This window comes from Hirundo rustica, chromosome 5 (assembly GCF_015227805.2).
Source record: "Hirundo rustica isolate bHirRus1 chromosome 5, bHirRus1.pri.v3, whole genome shotgun sequence".
NCBI classification, from domain to species: Eukaryota; Metazoa; Chordata; class Aves; order Passeriformes; family Hirundinidae; genus Hirundo; species Hirundo rustica.
Window position 1 is genome coordinate 72359298 of NC_053454.1, and position 13434 is coordinate 72372731.

Consider the following 13434-nt stretch of genomic DNA (forward strand, 5'->3'; position numbering starts at 1 on the left):
TGGAATTAATTTGCATTTTGGATAAACAGGGGGTTTTATTTGCATTAAACACAAGTCCTTAATCAATAAATGTATGATTGGAAGACTGAAGTTTAAAACATCTAGGAACAAAGTGGTTAGAAAAAAGGAAGGAAATGTGATGTGTATTATCATTATTTACCTCATTAAAATTTTAAGGGATGTTTAATAGAATCCCATAAAATGAATGCTTCCTAAAATTTTTGACACTCTTAAAAATGTTTTGACTTGCAAGAAAGGCATTTGTATCTATGAGTATCTATGTATATACTATGGAGCTATGAACATAAATTTAGCATTGCAGAAGGGAGGGAAAATCTGGATTATTTCAACTTCATGCAACAAGACACTTCTACTTGATTGAATAGGCTTCCCTAAGAAAATTGGAGAAGAAATTTAAAAAAACAAAAAAACAAACAAAAAAAGAAAGGTGAAAACAGATTAAGGGTGTATCTTCAAACAATAGAAAATAGATTAGATTTAAACAGATTTCAAATTAAAAAATCTGTCACAAGGCATCAGGCTGCAGAGCTAGAACCCCTAACAAGCTCAATTTTTTGGCATACCTAAGAAAGGTCCCTTTCATCAGCTACCAGGTAGGAATACACTTTCTCATTCATGCTTTTCTTTTGTAGCTGTGTTTCCAATGCCATAATCCAATCTTTAGGGTTTTTTTTTTCCCTTTAGAATGTATATGAATACAATTAAAACAAAAGGTTTAAGCTGATTTAGGTGACTGACAGACACTCATCACACCATTTTCACAGCAAGAAGGTGCTTCCAGACAGAACATCAATATACATAAACACGGTGGAGATTTACCTTGCAATTCCAAGCCGAATCCAGAAGTAGAAGCTAAAGATACAGTAACGGATGTGAGTTTTTCTTCAAATCCCAGTTCTCAGAAGGAATTAGTACAGAAATTGCAGATGAGTTAGAGCTCCTCTCTTCAGAATTCTCTCAGCTATGCGGTGTCAGTGTGACTCAGAATGACCAGTGTCACCACTGGGCTGACATTTTGGCAAGCACCAAGTGATGGCAGCTGTATTTGCTTACTTGCAGGTGATCCTACCAAATGTCACAGGTGCCTCTTGGAAATAAAATGTCAACACTCAGCTACCACTGAGGGCACCCAAAGAAGCTGGCATTTGTAGTTGGCCTTATCTATTTCTTCAGGCCAGAGGAGGGAAACTACATTTTTAAGTCTTTCAGAATTGAACTCTCTGTTCCGTTACCGAACGAGATTCTTAGAAATCACTCATCTCGCTCGATTTTGATGGCTCAGGAAGCAAGGGTTTAACACAAGGAACATAATATTCACTCACCCTTGGTGAAAAATAAAATTCTTTTGAAAATACATAGTTTGAAATAGAACATGAAATGTTCTAAATTTTACCAGAGCACATGTAAATAAGCAACATTAACTATTACTAAACCTCTGGCAAAAAAATGTGCGTTTAGAAAGCAATATGAAGCTAAACACCCCAAATATTTCATCAGTTATTGAGTTTAAATGGTTTTGTGTGGGTGTGCGTGTGTGGAAAATGTTCTTTCAGCATCTAAGGATCCACAGAGAACTAAACCAGCTGCTCACAATAGATTGCTTAGAAAGACATAGGGCACTTCTACAAACACAGTGCTTTCTGACAAGGAGATGGAGCTTTGGGTACAGCATGAAACACCCTCTGTGCCCAGCAGCAGCCTTGTCTAACAATGGTCCTGGTCCCTGGAAAGTTGAACGTGAGCCAGCGGTTCCCTGGCAGCCAGGAGGGACAGCCCTGTCCTGGGGGCTCTCAACAACACTCTCAGGCACAGGGTGTGACTCTGTGCAAGCCCAGGAGCTGGGCTGAATTATTCCTGTGGGTCCCCTCCATCTGAGCATATTCTGGGAATCCATGTAAAGGCTTCTCCCTTGGTGAGCTGAAGATGAATCACTCCGATGGGCTGAGAGTGGTTCACTGAACTTCCCTTCTAGGAAAAGTCAACGGGGCTACACTGGCTACAAGCCATGGGAGGAAAAAAAGACCCAGCCACCTCCTAGACACAGTGACAGCACTCAAAAGCTTCTGCAGTGAATTTTCAGCTCTACTGTAGCTTTCCTCTGACTGCTAACTACACAGTGGCACATGTATAGGTATGGATACTGTAATTCCAACATAGAACATTTAAAATGGTTTTAAATGCGCTCTGTGTTATCTCCTGATAGATACATTTTATATATATATATATATATATATAAAACTTTCTGCACCGCAAATCGAAACTGTTTAGAAACAACACCAATCTCTAAAGCAAATACTCATTCAAAAAGCCAACTGATTATTTCTCTTACCTCCACACATACACATTTCCTGTATGACCATAAATGCTTCCAGTATCACTAATGATTTCTGGCAATACCTAAGAGCTGTGGAACAATTCATTGCTATCTCTTCCTGGCACTCAAACAGAAAAGAAAATAAAAGGAGAGTTTGGAGTGGCAGAAAGGAGGAAAGAAAACACTTCCAAGTCTAGCAGTGAATCTTTTCCCATTTCCAAGAAAGAGTTCCTATGTCTTGTTTACAAGCTACACTGCTTATCATGCCCAAAGACTGTTTCTTTGAGAAACCAGTATTTGGTTAATGGCCTCCTTAAAACAAAACTATATAAGCACACTAACTGCAAAAGATCTTGTCATACTCTGTGCTTGGCACCACAGCTCACTGTTCAGGTTAATGAGGCATGTTAAACCACTGAGGCACGCACTGCACTAATAACTGGCAGTCGATTATCTCTCCATAACTGATCTAATATGAGATACCTTTCTCAATCTTGTTATGTGCTTTGCATGCTCAGGTTTTGTGCTCTCTCAGTAAGGAAAAAAAAAAAAAAAAAAAAAAAAAAATCCCCAAACAATGCCTCTGCCTCAGGTCAAAAGAGCAAGTTCTTATGCAAACACTTAAATTCAACAACGTGCATTACCTTTAACTATTTTGTTTAGAGTCTTACAGTACAATATTGTGTCTTCCAAAATGTTAGAGACGTCTGCTCTCCTTTGACAGGGTCCACATCAGCAGCTACAAGGCGGGGGGGGGACTTTGCATTAACCCAGGGACATCAAAGAAAAGCACTGTGCCAGCAATTTGGGGCAGGGGAGATAGGATTCCTCTATTCCCATACTGGGGAGAGAATCAGAATGCTTTCAACATTAAAACAAACACACACAGAGTTAAAGGCAGATCAAAATGCATAACTGCATTTTAAAAACTCATAATGTTGTGTAAAGAACATGGACTCAGTCTTGACTTTGGCACAGAATATTTTTTACTGAACAATTTACATACTGTAGCTAGCTGAAAATAGATAAGCAAACTTGTTTCAAAGAAAATACAACTTCAGCTCTAATAATATTTTCTTAAATGTTGGCAAACAATCCTCATTTTAGACTCCCGCCTTTTCCTATCCTAGAATGTAGTGAAATGTGATCTTAAAATAGTCAGTCAGAACATCACCATATAGGAAAGCAGTATTATTAAAACAGGTGAAAGAATATAGAAATTGAATGGCTATTGTATGGTGTTTGCCCATAACTGGTATACTTTGGTTTTTAGGTAGTACTCATTCACTTCAAGCGACTGCTATTGCTTTGTTCTGCTTGGTATTTTAAATATTTTACTTCTCTTCCTGCGGTAGCAGCTACTACTAAATTGCTCACACATTTAGTTAAATGCCTAGCCGCCACCAGCTAAGGTATTTCTAGCCACAGCTCTGTTCCTCAAGACTCAGTGCACAACACTAGGCAAGCATGAAGGTCAGATGTTTATACTCATTTAAGTACAGGTCATGAGGAGACACTGTACAGCAAACAAAGAGAGGTCTGAAATTCTCCTTCATCCCCTTCTCTACAAAACCCAACAATAACTGGCCATCTTTTGCACCACAAGATTTATGGCTGAGCTCCCCTACTCTTTAGGCCCAGTCCTGCCCGAAGTAAAAGTAAGAAGCAGCAGAATCTTCATTTAGTAAATTACACACTTCAAAGCCAGTACAACACAGCTTTTCAAAGTCTTGGGTATGAATTTTGATATAACATTTTGGACCAGTAAACACTAAGCTTAAAGTGGACCATTTGAGGCTGTTGTATGTTGGAGGGCTTTTTTAAATGCCAAAATGCAGAACTGCACAAAGGAACTGAGTAAGTGATTGATGGACTGAAAAACCCTTTCCTTATCACACCGTGCATTTCAGCCACATCCCAACTGCATGTTGAGGCAAAACCTGAACGTGCAATAACCTCTGTTTGCTCTCAGTGTGACTAGAGGGAAATGAAGTGAAGACAGCTACCAGTCAGCTGGGAAAAGCGGGGTTAAACACAGCCCAGCAGTCCTAGAGAAGAGAAGAAGATTGGCTTCTGCACCTTGAGAAATCTGGAGAAGCTGTATTAGTTGAAGTGAGAGCAGCGTAACGCAAGACTTCCTTATCAAATCTGTCAATTTGCCACTATTTAATTGAAGCTTTGAGCCAGAGTATGCCGGTTGGGCCTGGACAGGAAAGCTGCAAAGAACTCCATCACAAATGACAGAATCTCCTGAGGACCTGCGCTTGGCTGCACAGCTGAAACAAAGGCTAACACCACGGGCAGAAGACGACTGGAAATACAAGAAATGTGTAATCATGCTGTCTGGGCTAGCTTATGCATTACTGTATTTCAGCTGGGGAAAATACCTCTTTAACCCTTTGCAATGACCAAACTTTTTCCCCCTCGATTTGTGGAACAAATACAAAATGTAGATGTTAAAAAAATTGCTGAGCCTTACGTATACTTCTGTGAATGTAATCGTATGAGCAGCTTCTCTCTTGTTCACCCTACCTCAAAGGAATAACTAAAGAAATTCAGGTTTCACAATGTTTTGACTCAACATGTGTTTATTAACATGCCTAGATCCTCGTGACATCCTATTTCAGCATCAACTTCTCCTAACTTCCAGGCAAAGCTTACTTTTAATTTCTTTGGGCAAAGTACCCCACAAATTTAGGTGAAGAGGGCAGAAACAGGTTACAAACCAATTCAAGGAGATTTCATCTTGTAACCCTTGAGAGCAGCATGAAGAAGCATTGCCAAAGAGATGATCTGATTTACCTTGCTGCTGTGACTTACAAAAATTTCACTGTTATCCAGCAAAGACACCAAAACTTCTTTTTATTCAGGAACACTGTTTCCTCTGAAGAAACTTTATGTAAGTTCATAAAGAGTTTATAATGTGGTTTTGCCCTCTGTTTTTCAAGTGGGGAAAAATTGCTACCTCCTTACATTTATTTTATTGTTTTTATATACCTGTGATTTTTTTTTTTTACTAGATTAGCATTTACGAGGAAAACAATAGCTAAAACTGTGTGAGAAGACCACTATGTATACTCTAAGTTGTACACTATCTCTCAGAACTCCAAACCTATATGAAAAGTGTTTTTGTGGGAGCAAACAATTTTGGCCAGGTGAATTGACAAGTGAATTGTGACTCAGTTTCACAAGCAGAAACCTCTACACTATCCTAACAACAGCCTTTCCTATGCTCAGATCCAAACTGTTTGCTTGGGGCCTGGGGAGGGACCAAAAACTCACAGCAAAAGCATGCAGGACACGGAACAGGAACTGCTGCAGCAGCCCAGCTGACAGCAGCCGTGTTCACAAGCACTCCAGTGGATGCTGAAGGAATCACCACACAACTTCAGACACAGCAGTCACTCTTGCTGAGGATCTGATCATTACTGGTTGTCTCCACAATTACATTTTTTTTTTCCCTGGCCACAAAAACATCAGCATGTTTAGTATGAAACCTTTGCTTAGATTTAAAAAGCAATGGGAAAAGTGACTATAAAAACATCTTCCTAAGCATAGTTAAAACATACGCAGTATTATCCACAATAACTGAAGTCCAGTGACTGTGGTAGATTCTCATTTTGTATTTTTAAGTGAATGAACAAGTAGCATCTTCCCCACTATGCCAGTTTGAGTTACTTGTACTTGATTTTAGTACCACAGCTCCAAGTCAACCCTCAGGCTGCACATAATAATCAGAAGCAGCACCAAAGAGCCAATTATCTCCCGCTGTCATTGACAGCAAATACATTGAAACTCAAATCTCTCAAGCTACCTTTACTGTAAGGTGTTTGAAGGTCACCGACTTAAGCAACTGATTTTATTTGCACAGAAATTGGGACAGAGGCAATATCTGATTTAAACTTCTAATAGTCAAGGTCTGAAAGGCTCTGAGACTGTGGACAAACTGAACAACATTTCACAGGACTACTGTGTACTTTTATATCATAGAAGCACTTAAGACCACTAGTCCTGAGCTCGGGTGCCCTGTCCTAGTTTTACAAAGCTTATTTACCATCCCAAAATCACTGTTGTCCAAGAAGCAATTAACTAGACAGAAACCTGAGGGAATACTACAGACTACTGCCGCTTAGAATGATGGATTGCAGTCAAAAATCAAGAGCTGCCTAAACATTTCAATGGGCAGAGCAGAGAAGTTAACGAAAGGGAGGGGAGATATAACAAATGTGTGAAAGAAAATGAGCCAGAAAACATCGGGTAAATAAGGGAAAGAGGTGGGAGCTGACAAGCTGCTACAGTACTCACAGGAACTGGTGGGCTTAGTGAAAAGGGCATTAGAAAAGGAAACATACATCATAGTCTGAGAGGCACCAAAAGTGGAAATTCCTCTAATGTTCTAAGCATGACAATGGAGAGCAAATGCAGCAATGCAGAAGGAAAAAAAACAGAGGCTTAACAACACCTAGGCAGAGATATCTGCCTGTTTTCAGAGCAAAAGATTAATTTCAAACCATTTTCTTAAACAAATACCCTGTGACAACAACAGAGCATTAGTGGGTTTGCTCCCAATGCTTCTCTCTCTGTAGAAAAAGACAACAACCTTTCTTGTTACCTGCGGCTGGCTGTTCTTAAGGTTTTCTGGGTGGGTAGAAGGCTTCTCTTCTAACACCCCTTGGGAGCAAAGACTGTATTTTCAGTAAAATAAACATAATACAAAGCCGTTCACTATTACTGCTACTTTCTCTGTTTAGTTACTAATATTAACTATTTTATTTAAACATTTGTGAGCTTTTTCCAAGCTTAAGAGCTTCTTTAGACTACATATTCACACATACAATTGCCAAAAGTTTGCTGAAAAAAACAGGTTCTAATAATAATAGTAATTAGGAAAATTATACCATCTGAGAGGAATTAGTTACTCAGTTTACCGTAGAGGAGGAGCCAGCTGTGGAGAGAGAAATTAAGACAACACATATACACCACAACATACATTATCCCTCTTGCCCAAAATAAACAAATGAAACACAAACAAATAAAATCCCCAAGCAAAACAGCCCAGTATGAAATGTCATCAGAGAAACGTCAAAAACAAAGTGAAATGGAAATGTAATATCAGTAACGAGGAGTCCCAAAACATGAGCCACAAGACAACACAATGGCAGCTGCAGATTGGATAAACGCTTTCATTCTGACATCTCCTGGATCTTAGTCTCTTTAAGACACACCCCTCATTTTTCCTTCCCCACTCGTGGCAGGAGTGCCACGGAAGAAAACATAAAATGTTGTAAGGTAAACAATTATATAGTCGACCTAAAAAGGCAGGAGGATCAGCACTGCCTTGGCTCCACTCAAGATGCCATTTTGGGGCCAAGATCTCTATCACCACTTTCAGTTGTTACAGGAAAAATGGATATAAACAAATTATCTGCTAGCTGGAGTCGTGTTCATCCCAGAAACTACTAATTGCTTTATACTAATTCTTTTGCACCTATAAAACCAAACCTATTACAAAGGTGTATGTAGGAAGCACTCAAAGATCTGCTCTCTTTCACTCCCCCCAAACCAACCACCCCTCACCCATAACAAGACATGTCTGCAAGTCTCAGAGATACTATTTGGAAAGTCCTTCTCATTTCTTTTTGGAAAAATACCATTGGCTTTATCTTTCCTATATTGGTTCAGAGAATCTTACACATGGCTTTATGCAGGTCTGTCTGCATGTGCCATCTACATAACCTACTAAAAAGACAGCATAAAATTTGAAAGTTTAGAAATAAAATATAATAATTCCGGGTTTTTTCTCTGTGTTCTGGTCCTGGAAATACGCACAGGAAAAAGTAACTGTAGGTGAGGCACAAATACAATTGCAGGATGGATAATGCTACTTTATCCTCCCGGACAACAAAATCAAGACCACTTTTAAAGTAACAGCCAGAGCAATCACGTTTAGATTTTTTTCTTTCCATCTTAATGCAAGATGCTTGTTATAAAAGGAATTGGGAAAAAAAATTAAAATAGTTCAGAAAAAAAGAGTTTAAAAGAAACTTTTACTGTTTCTTAAATTTAGGGTCGTATTTTCAATAGGGCGAGTATGGCCCAAGGATCCAAACCCGTGACCTGCTTCACGGGCGCAGTTAAGCCGCGACCCCGGAGGAACGGGCGAGACCCGCACGCTCAACCTCACAGGCGCCCACGCCTCGGGTCCCCCCGGTTCCGCATCGGCCCAGCACGCCCGGAGAGCCGAGCGGGTCCGGAGCTCCGGGAGGGGACGGGGGCACCCGCCGCCGCCCCGGCCACGCTCTGCCCGCCCGGCGGGACGGAGCCGGAGCGACCCCAGCGCGGCCGGCGCGGGCACTGCCGTGCGGGCACAGGCACAGGGGTGCGGGCACAGGCACAGCCGTGCGGGCACAGGCACAGCGGTGCGGGCACAGGCACAGCCGTGCGGGCACTGCCGTGCAGGCACAGCCGGCGCCGCACGCCCCGACGGCGCGGCCCAAGGGGCGCAGCAGGTGCCGGCGCGCCCCCGCCCTCGGCGCCCCGACACCACCGACGGGCCGGGGCGCCCGGCGCCCCCTCTCACCTGTGCTCCCCTGCCACACGGCGTACCACAGCACGGGGAAGGCGGCGCCGAGGCACAGCGCCGGCAGCACCTGCCCCAGCCGCAGCCGCATCTCCCGCGGGCGCTGCCCGCACGACCCCACGCCAGCGTCGCCGCCTCCGCCCGGGCAACGCGGGCCGGGCGTGTTGGCGCTGCCCTGTCCTGCCCTGCCCGGCCCTGCCCGGTCCGGCCCGGCCCGCCCCCTGCGCCCGTCCTGCCCCGCTGCCCGCCGGGCGGCGCCGCCGAGCTCCCCGGCGCACATCGGCGTTCCCCGAGGAGCGGGGTCCCTCCGCCACCTGCCTGGCTCTGCGCCCACGGGCACACGCTCCTCCTGCCGCCCGGCTCTCCCCCGGGACACACTCGCCCCGGGAACGAGTGCCCCCGCCGATTCCCGCTGTAAAGCCCCTGGCAGAGCCGCCCCCGCCCTCGGCTTTCCCGACGCTCGGACCCGCACCGAAAAACCAACTGTAGGCCCCGGTCATAACACTGAGAGGAATAAGACGAATGTGTCCTTACAAACAGGTGCTGCGAATCTGCCTGTAGACAGGGCCAGAGACTGTAGATAAGGAGCTAACAGGAGAAACTACCAGGTTCCGAAAATGTCACTAACTGACAAGGACTACTGCTGAGCCAAGGTCGTGCTAAATTCCCGAACTTTGAGAAAAGGAATAAAGACTTGACGGAACTACCTTTTGCGAGGGGTGCGTGTGCGTGTTAAGGGGGGCGGAGTAAGTGAATCGGGACCCTTCCTGCACCTTCCAAGTACCTCAGCCAATGGGGAAAGAGAGAGGGTGATGCCTCTGGGAAAATCAGGATAATAAGGGAGCTGTGTCCTCCAACAATTTGAGACCCTATGGGAAACACCTCACGGCCTCTCCCTTTGTTCATTAATAAAGCTATGGCACTCCTCTGCCTCCTTTTTGGACATAAACCTCTTGTGATGTGAATTTTTTCTGCACAACGCTGTAATGGTCAACATTATTTTGCTCATTTAAAACCAATGGGGCATTTGTTTGCATATTACTTACAAGATTGCATCAGGAAGCCGAGGTGTGTACAACTAACACACGGTTTAGCAGAGTCACAGAATCAGGTAAATAATCCAAGCTTTTCAGCTCACCTTTAAAGAGGAAGCAGGGCAAGCAGCTGCAAAATCCAACCCGATGGAAGTCTAATGGCGCACTGGTACAGGTTCCATACTTCAGCCATTGCACCTTGCTTCACACACGTGCCTTTCCATTTAGGCACGCACACCTGTTTGCCTTTTTAGGTCTTCAGCAGTCCATAAGAAGACAAAAAATTAGTCCCTGTTTGGAATACATCTTCTACAACGTAGTTTATAAAGAGGACAGACACCTTACTTACCAAGGTTCCCGGAACCACTCACAGCAACACAGTTCTAATAGAGACACCTAAGCTTTACAAGAAAAAATGTTCCTCCTTCTTATACCTGATTAGCAGGTGTTCAGTGGCTTTTGCTTTGACATGTTCTCTACCTGCTCACAGATCTACCTTTCATTCTACACCTATGATAAAGAAAACATGGTTTCCTGTTCTGTGTTGCAAACATGCAAAGGACAGCTTCAGAAACCACCCTGGACTTTGGTAGCTCTCAAAAGCAATAAGCTTTCTGCTATCTAAATGGTTATCTACTTCCTTAATGCATTACTAGCATATAGAATTCATTACCTTATTTACCCAGAGGATGTAGTATTTTAGATAATCTGTTTTCTAAAAATATGCCTGTATTATTAATGCAGTATCTCTTCCTCCCCTTCCTCTCTTTGCTTACTTAACAATTTACCTCATTTCGTACCAAACCCCCAAGTCATTTGTGAGGGCGTGGCGCAAAGCAATGCCAAATCCTACGACAGTTGTGTCCAGACACAGGTGTGCTGGAGTCCTAACGCCAATGCCGCCTTTATGTGCCACTCTTTATACTAACAACAGTATAACTATGTCCTTTTTGGAAATCTTAGACCTCACAAACTCTATACTGCTGCTCTGGCAAGGTTAGTGTGAACTTCTTGTGTTTGAATTACGATATGATGGGTTTACATCTCCGTTTACTAATTACTTTGAATTATAAATGCTATTATTCATTAAAAATGCAGGAGACTGCTAGTAGCCTGCATCAGTATACACATGAACTAAAATCTCTGGAGTGTGGCTCCATAAATCACTGAAGCTTTGAGTTAGACCTCTCTATTCCTGTCCTGTACTCATTTGTTATAAGCTACCTTCTGCCTCTAGTTTCTGTGCCTCTAATTTTTTTTTTCTTTTTTCCTGAGAAATCTTCTTTAAGCTACACTTTGGATATGCATTTATAGCTTGCTAATAAGATGCAAAGCAATCATGACGCCATCCTCTTCCCTACTGCCTCCCCATCACCATTTCCCTCTCCCAGTTAATAAACTGAAAGCTCAGGGCACTAGCTTTGATGGAGGGCCAATGTAGGTTTTGCCACATTAGCATTAAAGTAGGGATTTAGAACTAAGAGGAACAAGTGAGCATTAAACATGCCTCAAGTAATGAATAAAATGTCTCTGTTGGTTGGTGTTCTATCTGTAATACAGCCACAAAGCAAACATCTAAATGATGTAGTCAAGCAGGAGGGCTGCTGAAGATAAGACTAACACAAACCTAAGAGACTAAAAGACTAACAGAACACATTTAATTTTAGCTTAATCAGAGCAAGTGAGAAAAAAACAAAACAAAAAAACAACAAAACCCAACGAAAACCAAAGACCATCACATATTTCCAGGAGCTTATAACAAACCCACACCGTGTGCAGGGAATGCCCATGGAGACTGCCACTGGCGGCATTTGATATTCTTTATTAAGGCAGCAGATACAGTTACTCAGCCATGCTGAGTTGTGCTGACCATTTACTTGATGCTCACTTCACAGACTAGCTCATTCACTTACAGTGAGGCGGTGCATTAAGTGTTCCTCAAAAACACCCAATCAAAAATCTCCTGGCTGAAACTGTGGTGAGCTTCCACCGCACATGCAGCTACTTGCAAAGAGGGTCCCTCGTCTGCTTCGTGCTTCCACAGTCTCTCCCTCCCAGGGCTCTCCTCCTGTGTTATTTCACGTGCTCAAGAACCCTGTGCAACCGGAATCAGTTGTGCTGGGGGTTTGGGGGGTGTTAATTGTTTCAGAGCAGCAGACTTTCTGTATTTTTGGATCACCTTTACAAAGACTCCGAGTAACCTGCAATACTTAACCCTAAGCAAGTGATTCAGTTCTCCTTACCTGCAGGAGGGGGTTCCTAGGCTTGTCCTTGTGCATTGTAACTGAATGTCTCTTCTTGCTCAGATGATTGCTCCACACTTTTCCATTGTTTTCACACACCTGTGTGTAAGCAAGAGTAGAGATAAGAAACATTAAAATAAATATTTGACAAAACAGTGGATTGTTTTGCATGTCCTTCATCTGCCAAGGTATATGAACAAAGAATAACCACCAGTAACAATACATAATAGTGGCTGCCATGGAAATTTTTCTGACTGGAGAGAGATCCAACTGCTACTGCTGGTTGTTTGCCCTGCTGTCACTGAAGAAATGGGATTTTAAAAGGTAAACCCTCTTTGCTTCAACCAAAGTCTCTGTGAACATCAGACTTGAAGGCAGAACAAGTTCCTCTACTGAATGCAAGAGGAAGGTAGAATTTTTTTTTCTGCAGCATGATATTTTTGACTGTCCTAATATAATTTATCAGTTGACTGAACATGAGGATACAGAAGCATCTTGCAGGATTCGAGCGCTAACATTTGTACAAAATCAAAAATGCTTGCTGTTTTGCAATTTACGAAAAGCTGTGGGAAAAACTGTCAGAAAAGCATGCTATAACATTTTTAAATAATTAATTGGTTACAGATTTTACTTTAAAATACAGATTTAAAGTGAAGAAAACATCATATGAGCAAAACCAAGCGTAAGACTAAAACTTGCATCTTTTAAACTCACATTTCAAAAGCACTTAACTTAAACCAGGACCTTAAAGTGTTTCAAGCTTACCTCCACAAATCTAATTGTGTTGTGCAATGCACTGTCAACAGCAGATACTCTACACATCACTCCTGGAGAATGTAAGCATAGAGAACTGAGAAAACAATAATCCTGTACTGTGTGTATCTATTGTTACAGTAAATCACAGCAGGAAGTGGAACAAATTCCAAAACCTGTAGTAAAAGTTACTTTGGTTCTTAACATTCCACAGAAAATGTAATTTCTGTTTAAGTATGAATATAATGAAAAGATATTCATATTGGTATGAAGCTATTTAATCCCTTAAAAGATGCCCTGGAAAGTGAAACCCTTGAAGCAGCAGCAGAGTTCAAAAATCAACCAAAGTCTCATCAGCTAGAAATTTCCCTGTTTTATTTATGCAGACCCACGCTTCAAGGATGCACCTGCTGTACTTCCTAAAATGCCAGTAGCTCATACTTTATTGAACCACCTCAGTGCAATCCATGTGTGGGCATAAAGACTGTC

At 42.4% G+C, this 13434-nt stretch overlaps 1 protein-coding gene across 3 annotated transcripts in view; it reads right to left on the reverse strand.

The window, feature by feature from the left end:
• MGAT4D (MGAT4 family member D) overlaps positions 1 to 10428 on the reverse strand; it is a 32641-nt gene extending 22213 nt beyond the window's left edge. The window contains exons 1-2 of one of the 3 annotated variants that reach the window (XM_040064602.2): positions 10299 to 10428; positions 10054 to 10205 (exon numbers count right to left, since the gene is read on the reverse strand). Coding sequence is in view for 1 of the 3 variants with exons in the window: in XM_040064601.2 (XP_039920535.1) it covers positions 8916 to 9006 (91 nt within the window). In the remaining 2 variants the exon portion in view is untranslated. Of the gene's footprint in view, positions 1 to 6947; positions 7144 to 8915; positions 9007 to 10053; positions 10206 to 10298 lie in introns of those variants that run through there. The other 2 variants (XM_040064601.2, XM_040064603.2) reach the window with 2 other exon arrangements.
• Positions 10429 to 13434: the final 3006 nt, after the last annotated feature.